This window comes from Daphnia pulex, chromosome 7 (assembly GCF_021134715.1).
Source record: "Daphnia pulex isolate KAP4 chromosome 7, ASM2113471v1".
Taxonomy (NCBI): Eukaryota; Metazoa; Arthropoda; class Branchiopoda; order Diplostraca; family Daphniidae; genus Daphnia; species Daphnia pulex.
The window spans coordinates 8,112,813-8,125,977 of record NC_060023.1 but is presented as its reverse complement, the minus strand read 5'-3'; the positions used below and the strand labels follow the sequence as shown (position 1 = coordinate 8,125,977).

The window sequence follows — 13,165 nt, the reverse complement described above, 5'->3', positions numbered from 1 at the left end:
GCCTTACAAATTATAGCGCAGGTAACTGAAGCTCTCGACTACACGCGAAACCCCTATCCGCCCTGTCATACATTTGTGTCGATATTTTCTTACCCCATTGCAATGGACAGCTAAAACGGCGCAACTAAATGATAAGTGATAATGGACCGTCCACATCTGGAAAAAATGCATCCAGTGCCGTTGTTGTTTGGCGACCTGCCAGCTGCGGAGCACATGCCCGAGAAGTTAATTAATGCGCCTTCTACGAGGCTCCAAAGTGAGCGAACGACGAGCCACAAGTAAATGTACGGTACTTACACTTCAGCAGACATCTATCTTTATTTGAACTTGATCAAACATGTTTCTTTTTTGTAAATTGCATGTACGTCGTTCTGTGGGGGTAAGCGAAAGCGACGGACCGGACTCATCCGATTCCTTCCACTGATGACTAGTGATTGCTCTCGTCCTTTTGGGGCGAAGCGGGAAAAGAGGCTGGCCGACTCGGTGGTGCATTGCGTAAGCGCAGACCAATGGCAGGCGGAGCCAGGAGTGTATCTATGCTCTCTGCTCCCGTTCCCGCACGCAGCCTGAGTTCGTCAGGTGTATTGAAGGCGGAGAACAGAACGGAAGCTCGCTCCCGACGGTGTAAAAAAAGAAAAAGTAAACCCAACTTCCTTAACTTGGTTGTGGTCAGTTCTGATATTCGTTTCTCTTACAGAGGATCGCCGTCACCACCGTAGTGACAGGGTGTAGAGGTCTGACTTTTATTTATTTGAACACTTTGGCGCGTGAGACAGTTTCTATTTAATCAAATGAGTTACTCCGTTCGTTGGACTGGTGGTCCTGAAGAGCACCTGCTGCTAATGGACAATTGGATGCGGGTGAGTCAACTTGCGGGAATAGAATTGATCATTGTTTACGTTCTTGTTCGACAATTTTTATTGCTGTTTTTTTGTTTTTGTCTTTGTTGTACAGGACTTTTAAACGGTTTTACGATCTTTTCGGGATTGTGAATGTTATACGTAAAGTGCACTGCTGGTACATTGTGTGTCATCAACAAAGCGGCCAGGATCGCGAAGCAGGATTATTAAGTTTCGAGTCGGGCGTGTAGCCCTTGAAGCAATCGGCTATTGTCTCTCCATCTAGAAACCACGCCCGCTTTTCGCAGCTTGTTAGTCGGCCAGTTACCAACAAATCAACACCTTCCGCTCCGTTTGTTCCGCACCAAGTTTCGGTAAGTGTTTTTCCCATTCCTTTGTTCCTTTCGGTTCAGATTCCATTCGTTTCCGTTACTAGTCGTCGGACGAGGGGATCATTATCTATTCCTTTTGCCTTTTTTCATTATTTCCTTTTGCGTTTCTACTTAGTCAAAGATTGCAGGGCTTCGTGTTGATTCAGACTAATACACTCCCGTTGGCATAAATTGCAGCAGCTCCAAGCACTTTGGCTCGAGTCCGATCGATCTTGTGCACATCGAGCAGCACTAGTTCCCAGTTTGCCGCCTCCTACTGCTTGTAGCGAGAGCTTTTACTAACTTATAGAGAACCGAGCGAGCGAGAGAGAGAGAGTGGTTGTTGTAATGTAATAGGAAGGTGATGAAAATCAATCATCTAGGTCACACCAGCACGAATTGGCACTTTGGTGTTCCCCTTCCATCTGTTTTATTCTTCATCTAATTCTCGACGACATTCTTGTTACATTTCTTGCTGCTGCGGAAAAGAAGCGAGAAGCAACAAACAAACAAGTTGTTAGCCACATCCGACTGGGCAATCCCCCCTCCCTCCTTCTTTTTTCCGTCCGTCCGTCCGTCCCCATTCGGCTCCACACGTGTCTGTTGTGTTGGTGGTCATTCACAAGCTCGATTGGTTCGACGGGTTAGAGATAAAAAGTTGGGATAAGAATACCAACCCTCTCTTCCCTAGTGTCATCCCCCATGGTAGATGCACCTGTCAACATGCATTATTCACGCTCTGAATTTTCTTGCGGCTCTAGTCGATCCTACGCACTACGTCGTATTCCGTCTTCATACATTCAACGCCATTGGTTGTCGCTGCCGGTCCTCATTTCCTGTTAGAGATCTATGGAATTGTTGGTCGATGGAGGCGCATAGTATCTTTTTGGACCGAGGATTGTGGGATTTCCCGTGACGTTTATGTAGATTCTCCTTTTGAAGAAAATCAAAGTTCGAATTGATGCAAAAATCCACCATTTTCTAACATTTTTTTTTTTTTTTTTTTTTGGCAAATGTCATAGTCACACGCACACCTTCTATCGTTTGATCGCTTCCTTGAGAATCGTCCTCTTCTAAAGTGCACGTGCCGTACTTCTTTTTATTATTTTCTCCATTTTTTGAAAGTAAAACATTTAAAACAAAACAAACACAGGGTCCAGGTATCGATGTCGTTTTCTTTTCCGGTCTACCCTGACAAATCGATCTGATTTCCAATTCTAACTGGCTCCGACGAATGCCCTGATGTATTTGATTTCATATCGTTCGTAGATTTCCTATGACATTATATTATGCGCTATTGTCGAATGTCTCTAGACCCTTTTTCACTACTAGACACATCCATAGCTTTTAGAGTCATCAGGTGAATATGTTTAACCCGTTCATCGACCGACCCGTGTGTCATGGTTCTTTTCCATCGATCCAGCCGGCTGATCCTGCTGGTGATACTGGAAATCAATGAGCCGCTCGATTCCGCCCGACACCGTCCTAATGATGTGAGAAAGTCTGTCGCCAATCGGCGCCGTACTGATTATCATCTACAGGTCGCTTTGATGCTTGATTAGTGTACCTCGCATCAATCTAAAGCCTCTTGCATGATTCACACATTTTGCCAACCGTGATGGCGATGCCTTTGTGGCACGTCCTCTCCTGAATAAATCATCCGCCGACAGGGTTAGGCTGCTAACCTTGCATAAGTAGGAACTTTTTCCTTTTTTTTTCAGAAAAAATCTTGTAATACGCGCCGAGGTTTGGCTGCAGATTGAAGCGGAAGGAAATGTCGCACGAGGAAGTAAAGAAACGGCCGTTTGGAAGTGTCCCCTGCTGGCGGCAGTGGCAGCAGCTGGCGGTAATTTTAATCTCAATGCTAACCGGAAGAATTGGCGAAGGATATGAGCAAAAATGAGTAGACTATGAAAAAGCAAGGGGTTTTCTTTTCCACTAAGGAAAGTAGGTTCGAGTCTTGTTTGATCGCTGTAGGGAGTGCATGGTCCTTGATTAGGTTTCGAAGAGTGGGAAGACGTGAGTTGGTGGATTACCGGATCGACATTTCCAGACCATGGGATCCATCATCCACCCACCCCACTTGGTTTGACTCATCCGGCGTGTAAACAACGCTCCAACCATCACAAGTGTTTGCTGCCTGACAAGAGATCGGTGACGTCGCCGTTCTTATACGGTGCAAACAAGTAGATTGTTGGACGAATTGATCACGCACGCCGTTTATGGCAGGATGTAGACACTTTAGATTGAATTAATTTTCGCTTCCACTTTTTCCCCCCGTGTTATGTCACGGGTAATTTTTTTTTTTTTTTTACTTGGGAGATCTTATGCCATATACAGTTATCCTGTTATGACAACTTTCTTTTTTTTTTTTAGCTGGGGAAATTCCGGGTTAAGCCAAAAGGCGGCTGATTCATTTGAAGGAGATGAGAGGGAGGGCCAAAGAAAACTTGCTTTTGATTGGGATTCATTGCCCCCCTGAGGCCTTTGATAGTGGATTAAGTTGTATGAGGCGGAAAACTTCTTTTGCAAACACACGGGCTGTCTCTATTGGCCGTAACTCGCTTTGATAGGCGCCGAGTGTGTAAAAAGGAATAAAACGAGCCTTGGAAAAAAGGAAAAACTTTTTGTATTAGCATCTTATATGCATGCGGATGGATGCTAGTTACCTCCCTCCGTTTTCTCTTCTTTTTTACGGTTGGATCTCTTCAACATTTTCAGCGCTCACCCGTTTCTCATCCGACAGCAGCAACCAGTCAGCCAGGCATTTCCGTCATTAAAAGTCGGTGGTGAAGAGAGGCGCGTTCGTGCGGGTGCTAATAAACTTACTCGGCGTTTTTCGGTTCGTTATTGATTCGGGACCGGAGTGACAGACAGACAGAAAGAATATTCGGTCCGACAATTAAAAAAAAAATAACTTTTGCAGCCGCACAATCAATCCACAAGTTGTGGCGATCTTTTTATTTTTTTTTTCTTTCTTTTCGTACCCTTTACCCTCGGTGTCACCCCTGTCGCCAGTCGTCGTATCACGCGTTTATTTCTCCCGCAAAGCCTTTCGCTGTCTTGGCGTGTTATCGGTGAGGCGACCCCAACTTTTTGTTGTTGCCCTCGTGAGGGTTGGACGGTCTTGTTTCGTGCCCACCGGTATAAAAACAAGAACGCGTTCGCTCTTTCGTGCATTGAATCTATCGCGTCGCCGAGTCGACCTATTTCGATAGATAATGACTTTGGTCCAGTTTTTGATTACGCTGTTGGCATGTTCACGCCCAGCTTCTTATGTGTTTGGGGGTATACATACACATATAAATGCGGCACTGTGTGCGGGCCGCTAGTTTTATCGATCCGCCTCTTTGGGTGCCTGGCGTAAAAAGAGGGGGGGTGGAGGAGAGCAGTACTTTTCTCTCTCTCTCTCTCTCTCTCTGTGTGTGTAGCGTGAGTCTACGTGTTTGTTATTCCAAGTCCCGACGGATGGATAGCTCCCGCCATGGCGCGCTCTGTTGCTTCTGCACAGCACAAAGGGAATGGCCTGGGGGAGTTCTGACTTTCTACTTAACATGATAGAATATTCCTTAACATCAAATGTTACCCGTAGACTTTTGTGTGTGTGAAACGCTTTTTTCTTCTCACGTCGTTTCTACGGTGATGTCTTGGCCAATCTTTCCCGACTACCCGATCGTAAAATGTCAGTTGTTGCCTAAAGCGTTGAGCTGATTTCCATTTTTTAAGCCTCTCATCTTCGTGATTGCATTAAGCCCTGGAAAATTTAGACCGCCCCATTACCGACTACTGACGGCCCCTCGTTCGTTGAGAATGTGCGCCGACCTTTATGAAATATTCAGATAGCTGACTCCGAAATATGCATCACCCTGCTAATTGATTGGGTCCTAAGAGAGTAAGAATAGGGTTTAAGCAACCGAGGCCGGTCGCTGAGTGACTGGCGTAGCCCTTTGAGACGAAAAAAAGGAGAACAAAAATGCGTCCTTCTTCTTTATACTTCCAAGATCCTTTTTCATCTTGGACCATCTGATACCCCCAAGCGGGCATCCATCGGAATTCTTGACCTTAATCTCTTGACATTTAGTGCACGTTCCGTATTGTTGTTGACTGACCACATCTTTTTTTTTTTTGCCCCTTTCCTTTTATTAGTACATGTTTTACGTCGTACAATTCAGGAGCGCTTCCTGCGGAGGTGTGTCCTATCGACGATCCCTTTCTCCCGGCATAAAAGGGAACATAGGGCTTTGGGTTGTATGGGGATATATGCCCACCCCATATTGGCATCTAACACCGCACTACAAGTTATCATCATGTTCTATCAGTAATGATATTGACGAGTAACTGGAACACGCCATTTCTGCGTGCCACACACAGACACGGAGCAATAGAATTTGAGAAAGGCAGGATCAATAATATTCTAGCGCTTCCGACAAGGATGTTATCACCCCCCGAGATGTGACACGGAGAGTTCGGTAGCAGTAGCGGAAGGAAACAGATTGCCAGAGAAATAATTGATTTTTTTTTCTTCTTCTACGCCGACAATGGCTGAAGCTAGAAAGGTTGGGAGGCAAGATGAAAGCGTGAAGTTGTTACTCGTGTTGCATATTGTAAGCGCCTGGCTTTTATTTATCTTTTTTTTTTTTTCTTTTCTTTTTTCTTTCCTTCGATAGTTTGACGTCAAACCCGTCCCTCTGTGCGCTATTATTTTTCCTTCCGTTCCGGAGAACCCAAATGAGAAATGAGAATGGACGGACGGATATTTAGGCGTAATTTTCGATTGTCTTGCCTATTTTTCTTTCTTCTTCTTTTGTTCGCTCGCTCGCCGGTCTAAGTAATGAAAATGCATAATAATCGTTGCCTCGTTGAGCTCTGAAAAAGAAACACGGTAAGAGTCATAAATTCGACTTTTTAATTGGCTCCTAATATGTTCCGTTCCGTTTGGCCGCAACCGAATGGAACTTCCAGGAAAGACGATGTTTCAACTTTGGCTCCATTCAAAGTCTCGTTCTATTTTGTTGGCTGGCTGTTTCCACTGCTTTTACGCTTATTGACTTTGAGCTGTTGGTTTTGAATTTCCATCCCTCGCTACTGAGCCTACCTGCCAATTTTCATAACGCGAGTTCATTTCAAAAGTTATCAAGATCTTTGTTTGCGCAGTAGGCTGATCCGATTAGGGTAACAGAATACTGACTCCATTAATAAACAACGTGAAATTAATTGGAAATAAGGACATCCGAAGCCTCGATCAACACTTAAGCGGCCCATGCCTTATTATTACAACCCCCACGCAAATCTAACTGTCAAGTTAATGTCAAACTCGAGATGACATGGATAGGTTTTTGGCATCGGGTGTCGGGACTTTTATGATCGCTCGTAATTAATGATTCCGCGCTGTTGTGATATATATATCCTGGTTCGATTGTTGTTGTACACGCTGGGTATTGATGAACAATACGATTGGGGTTTCCGCTTCCTATTACGAGTTCTTTATTTTACCAACTGGATTTGATCGACATTTGCTTTATTCCAATTTCCTGTAATTTTTTTCTTTTTGGGGTGGAGGGGATTTCTGGCGTGTTCCGAACCGATGTGTTGACACACTTTAAGTGGTGTGCGTGTTTGTTCTTCTAATAGCGGTTTATGTTTCACGTGATCCCGCTTATTTGCCCAGACTTGCCATCGAGAGAGAGAATGAAATCCATCTTTATAGAGCCGAGCGTTATTTGTTTGCCGCCGCTGATCCTCCGCCATGGCGTCGTAACATGCCATAAATCGAGCGGACTATTTTTCTTATTTTATTTTATTATGCAGTTAGGGGAATGAAACATATTTTTCTTTCTTTTTCTTATGTTTTTCTTGTTTCCTTTCCTCCGTCAGCTAATGACAAGATGAAAGATGGAGGACGGCGACCCGACCGTGTTTCGTTCTTGTGTGTGTCGAGTGGGGAGAGCGTGCCCAACGACCGATGTTTCGAGTTTCAACAATCACATTCATCGATCTCTTTTGCTGCTGCTGCTGCTGCGAAAGCAAAAAAAAAAAAAACCAAGCAGCCTGCCGAGCTCTCTTTCGCTGGATTGCCCGCAAGCTTTACTGCGCTTTACTGTGGTTTGCGAAGGCCTAAAAATAAACTTTTTCGCTACATTTTTGTTTTGCTACTGTGGGTAGACAATCAATAGTATCCTAGGGTGCTACATTTCCTTTTTGTAGTCCGCCGGGGCTGTTATTACGCAACATTTCAATTGGGTGTAATGAAGATGGTCTAGTGAACGACTGAGGGTTTCGGAAGACCATCATCTGGGTAAAACTAGTTGTGCAGGTAACTGTAAACCTTTCGACAAGAGCAGAGGGAAACTCCGGGAAACTCCTACCTGCAGGGATTGTGACAGACAAGAGCATCACAAGCACAGGCCAGCCAAGCATGAGACGTGCCCAATTAATGTAACGACACTACTTGGTTACGTAGGAAATTCTCGGGTTGGAAGAAACCCGGGAAAAGTTAGTGGAAGGCAGTGGGAGTAACTTTTGCAATTTCTCGTGAAACAAAATTGAATAAAAACACTTGCAACTAAGCCATTAATTCCAACTGGGCTTTTCAAAAGTTTGATGGCGAGCAAAGTTTGAATCGGCTAGACTTTTTTTCTTTTTTTTTTTAAATCCTAGAAATGTTATCGAATATTGGAAATAGTCGTAATAGTCGAACAGAAAAACGTTCTAGGATGTGGGGGGGGGGAGGAAAGGTAAATCCCGCGGGATTACGAAACAAAAATTGTTTTTCCAGGTCGACCGATTGCCTCTCGAAGGTAACATCGATTATAGTTGTCGAGGGGTGTGTCGCAAAGTGATTGGATCACATGATTGAGTCCTTATATTCCGTCGGATATATTTTTTTTCGATTGACGAGTTGGTGACTACCCATTGTGGATATGGAGCCGAGCTCCATTAACTTGCATTCCCCATTCGAGTCGATTGATTTCTTTTCTTCCCTTTTTCCCCCTCGAATTTTTCCTTTTTTTTTCTTCTTCTTCTTTCTCTGTCTCTACAGAAACTGAACATTTTGTTGATAAATTCAAAAGGCCCTTTTTCCAACTGCGGAATAAAGGCCTTGGGCATGATGAAGAGCCGGCGGGAATGAAAAAGTATAAATGACGCTGTGAAAGAGAAGCTAGACTTCATTTCGCTCTCTCGTGTGCTTCATTTCACTTTTTTCCGCCAAGGGAGCACAGCACGCGCAGTTCTAATCCGTCACTCGTCCGTTTTCTTCTCTTCGTGACTTAGTGTGATGAAATTTCACCGGAATTTCTATTTGAAAAAAGAAAAAAAAAATACTGCGACCCCTTGGTGACGCCAGTCTGTTCAAGTTTGTGCCGTTGGTATTATATGCATGTTATGTTTTTGCTAATTACTGGCGGATTATTTATTGCTGCCCTTGTTATAATGCAGGGTCTTCGCGATTTATTACCAGAGCACAAACCATTTAATTTTGACTGCAACAATATGGGAATCTTGGGTTTCCCATTGGCGGAGAGTAAACAGAGCATTGCTCCCTTGGTATCAATGCCCATTAAACAAAACATTTCTCATCTGTGAGGGTTTGTGGCTTTAAATTGCCATCGCTAAATCTTATTAGACTCCACATTTGACATCCTGGAACAGCGATCCGATCCCTATAATAATCCTGCAACCGTATTTAGTTTCCCCCTAACGCGACTCCCAAGCAGCTGAATCGAGAAAGATGTTCCTGATTTCAAATGTATATTTCCGCCGTTATCCTGTCAAAGATTCCAGCAGATGTGATGGAGTTACTCGGGTTTCATTTGGTCGGGGACCGTGTCTCTGGGCAAACTCGTGACAAAGTTTGATCATCGCCGGTCGGGGCAGCAGTTATGGAGAGCATCAGCTCGCGCCCCAGTCTCATTTTCAATTTGCCCAACTTTGCTTTCGTGTGACTAACATGTCGGTCGCTAATGAAATGTCCATACTCAAAATTAAAGTTCTATCCTCTCTCCCCCTCTGTTTCTTAAGCAAAAAAGGGGTTGGCTGTGGACAGCTCCTGATTTACCATTCGCCAAAAACCAGATTTTGAAGGAGAGATCATTATTCATTAAGTTGGTTTGTCATTTACGCGAACAACCGACCAATCTCTCTCTCCCCTTGAGCTTGTTCATATCCTACTACTGACGTCATCGCAACTTTTATATCTTCGTTCCGATTGCCGTATTCTGCCGGACTGCTGGTCATTAGTCGGCCATTGCACGAAGGAAGAAGAAACAAAAAAACAAAACAAAAACGAGACGAAAAGTAAACTAACTTTAACACTCTGAAGACAAAGTGGAATAGTAGAAAGATATCACGACAAAAGCTGCGAAGCTCCGGTAACCATGGCAACTACTACCTCCTCTTGAAAACCTTTTATTTACACCGACTACACTGTCCGAAACCAAACTAGACCAAAAAAACGGAGTGTTTTCTCGTGTAGAAGGCGAGAATCGTTCCTGATATCACGTTCATCCTCATTGTCGTTTGCTGTGCGGCACGTCATTCGTTATCACGTCACACTGGCCCTTTTGGAAAATGGCTGACATATTTGAGGGGGCGTTTGCATCATTCGGTAACGGACAAATTCCAAACGCGACGAATGTCCTTTTATATTCATTTTTTTTTTCTCCGGAATCCGCCTTACTTTTTGCCCTTTCTATTATCCTATCGAGACTCAATTTGTCGGCTGCTCCATTTTCTCTGCTGAATAGAGGACACGTGGAGCTCAGTGAACTCTCCGGAAGTGAATGTCGTCCACGGTGACATCGAAAGGCCACCATCTCATTTCGTCCTGCGACGCTTTTTCGTTTTCCCTTTTTCTCGCGAAATTCAAACTTACTTTCTACTTCCGTACAAGGCGGAAAACACAAGTTGTTGGTCGTTGCCGGGCGAAATTCGCTGACCGCCTCTCTCTTCTTTTTTGAATTAAGTGCGTACATGTCCCGGGGATTCTTTGCGCTCCCCCCCCCCCCCCTCCTTGTGCATGTAAACAAAATTCGGTGCTTGTTTGTGGCTGAGATGGAAAAAGAAAGAAAATCAGATTTTTTTTTTCATTCGTCTGTTTGAAGTTTGGCTCGATTGGTTTTTTCCTAGAGTGCAAGTCACTACGCATTGGAATGGCCCGGAATTTCTTCTTATTGGCTCTTCCTTTTGTGTACACCGTCGCGTATTGATTTGACTCTTTTTGATGTTTATCCAGGATTCTCATCTGGACCCCCGGTACCGTCGAGTCATGGAGAGTTCGGATGTTATGCTAACGATCCTGTTGATCGGCTTGGGCACCCTATTTTGGGTGGGCCTAATGGCCGTCGGCTGTTATTGCCTCCATCTGCGTCGTAAGCGCCTCCGCTCTCACCGAGCCAATCTGGAAGAAGAGGAGATCATCTTGCCTCTGCCCAAAAGCCATCAGCAACAATATTACGCCATGACCAGCCATGCGTCGTCGTCTTCCTCCGGAATCACCCGAAAACTCAGAAGTCTCGGCGGGATTGGATTCCGCTCGCCTCTCATCCGCACCCGCTCCGTCGGGTAAGTCGAAAGAACGAGGACCCTCCATCTCGTCCTTTTGCCATTCCACTTTACACTCGTCGTCTCTTCTTGTAGTCGTTTTTCACGGGTCGGTATATCCTGTAGACTATTGGAAATGCTGTCACGACTAACTGGTGGCGCCATCTATTGATGAAATGAAGCACATTTATCAAACTAGTCGTTGGTTTGGCTAGAAAAGATGGAAAGACTGGATGATAGACGGCGTTTGGTTGTCGATTGTTGTGTGCACTGGGTAGTGTATGGACACGCTCCATCATCATCGCCGTCATCACCGGGACGCTGGCGAAATTGCGGATGAACATTAGTATCATAGCTAATGATTGAAACTCGTGTCCGTGTGTGGGTTTTGTTATTGATCGGCAATCGTCAGATGTGCCCAGTCCCAGCTCAGCTATCTTCTCTTAGACTCCGTGTTATTTCGCTCTCTCATTCTCTCTCTCTCTCTCTCTTTCTCTTTCTCCTCTCATCATGGTTGAAAATACGGTGCCGAGTGTCTCCCGAGATCTCAACTCTTCTGCGAATGCCGCGTAGTTAGGAAATACTGAAATAGGGTCCAAGCACTCGTCCAAATGAAGGAAAGATGTCAAACTCTCTATGATAATATCTTGGAAACTCTAAAGCCTCCTTTATATGTACATTGCATGCATCTCACATAAAGACAGACTTGAGCATTTAAGTTAATCAAAACGGTGTCGCTCCCGTATGTACATCACCGCTGGGGTTCGGCCATCATCAGCTCACCCATCCAACATTCTTCGCTGACGTTTACGCCCCAGTCTCTAAGAGATAGACTCTGACGTCAATTGAATTGTAGAGGATCAACGATACGCTTGCCAACGGTGTTGGGGCAAGCGACACATTTAGATAACAATACGAGATATCTCCATAGAACCCCCCTGTCTCTGTACCCACACTCACACAGTCGGGAGGACTCCCACGTCTTTTTTGGCCGTGCGATAACTTGGCGTCGGATTCCATCTGATCCTGGAGGGTTTTTTTTTTGTTTTTCCTTTTTTTGGTCCTTGCCTTCATTTCTTGTTTTGTTCGTTCTGCATCGTCGTTGATGGTGTCGGCCAGTCCATTGACTGAACATTTCGACCAGTCATGGACAAGTGTCTGCAGTCGGCATTCAGTGGTCCATGATCACAAGCTCTATATAGCCTAACGTAGTGTTTTATATCTCTCTTTTCGGCTTGTTTGCTGCTGGGAGGTAATAACTTGTAAAAAAAAAAATTACTACTACGACGGATCTATTTATTGCCGACATCAAACAACTTTTCGCGGCCCGTCTGCTCGAATTTTCAACGAAATTTATTTTTGTGGGGGCTTTTTGTTGTTGTGCCATGATTCCCAAGTTTTTAGGAGCGTCGGTAACGAGTTAACGGCTTTTCCATCACCGTACTTGGTCCGCCTCTTAAATTGTTTTTTATGAAACCGTCAGCTCCTGTCGCTTACGACTCCCCATAACCTTATTTCAATTGATCGCCCGGCGCATTTTATGATGCGTTATTAGTCTTAATTCTTTTTTTCTTCTTTTTCTTGTTTGGTCATGTTGTATTTCATTTTGTCGTGCGTGTTCATGGAACAGACGAGGCAATCAACTGATCTCATCGCTGTTAGCCTTCCATTTCGCTTTGTTAGCAGTCGGAGAGTGCGTTTCGCCCAGAGACGGGGACCGGAAATTGTATTTATATCAATAGTCTGAATTTTCTTCTTTTTCTCTTTTTCTTTTATTTTTCTTTTCCCTTATTTTTTGTATCATTGTTTCGTTGTTGTTTATATGAATCGGCCCATAGAGCCTAGGCAACTCCAAGAGTAAAAGGCAGAAAAAAAAATTACGTAAAAGGAACGAAACGAAGTTTGAGAGCACAAAAGAGAGAAAAAATGTAGGCCTGGTAATGATTCACGAGAATGACTACACTGTCTGCTGGGGCTCCCTATTTTCTCTTGTGTGAGGCTGATGGGCAGGATTGTTAAAGCAGAAATATAACCCGGCTCCTAATACGCACAGATGAGAGAACGAAGAAGAAGAAGAAAAAGAAAGAAAGAAGGAGCACATCATTTACTCGCATCTCTAAACCCGCCCACCGTATCGAGCGAAACTTTTATTTTTCCACTGTTTTGCTTTCTGGATTTTATATCTTATTCGATTTAATAAAAAAAAGGCTGTTTTTTTTTAAATAGTCTCTAGGCTAGGGGGTTCACGCCGTAACGACGCTTTGATCGAGTAACAGTGGCCATTAAAGAAGCTGAAAAATACTCCTCCTCCTTCTCCGCCGCCGCGCCTCTCGTGTATTTTAAAATACTTGGCAAGAGATTTTCGAATTTGCCGCTCGTTATCGCCGCTCCATTAAATGGCCCCGCTCTATAAAT

The 13,165-nt window shown here is 44.3% G+C and overlaps 1 protein-coding gene across 3 annotated transcripts in view; it reads left to right on the top strand.

The window, feature by feature from the left end:
- The first annotated feature begins 329 nt into the window (after window positions 1-329).
- The window catches only part of LOC124197611 (synaptotagmin-7-like), a 43,648-nt gene continuing 30,812 nt past the window's right edge, over window positions 330-13,165 (top strand). The window contains exons 1-4 of one of the 3 annotated variants that reach the window (XM_046593139.1): window positions 338-639; window positions 698-860; window positions 955-1,213; window positions 10,443-10,771. In XM_046593139.1, coding sequence (XP_046449095.1) covers window positions 10,476-10,771 — 296 coding nt within the window. In that variant the 5' untranslated portion in view covers window positions 338-639; window positions 698-860; window positions 955-1,213; window positions 10,443-10,475. Of the gene's footprint in view, window positions 861-954; window positions 1,214-10,442; window positions 10,772-13,165 lie in introns of all 3 variants that reach the window. The other 2 variants (XM_046593137.1, XM_046593138.1) reach the window with 2 other exon arrangements.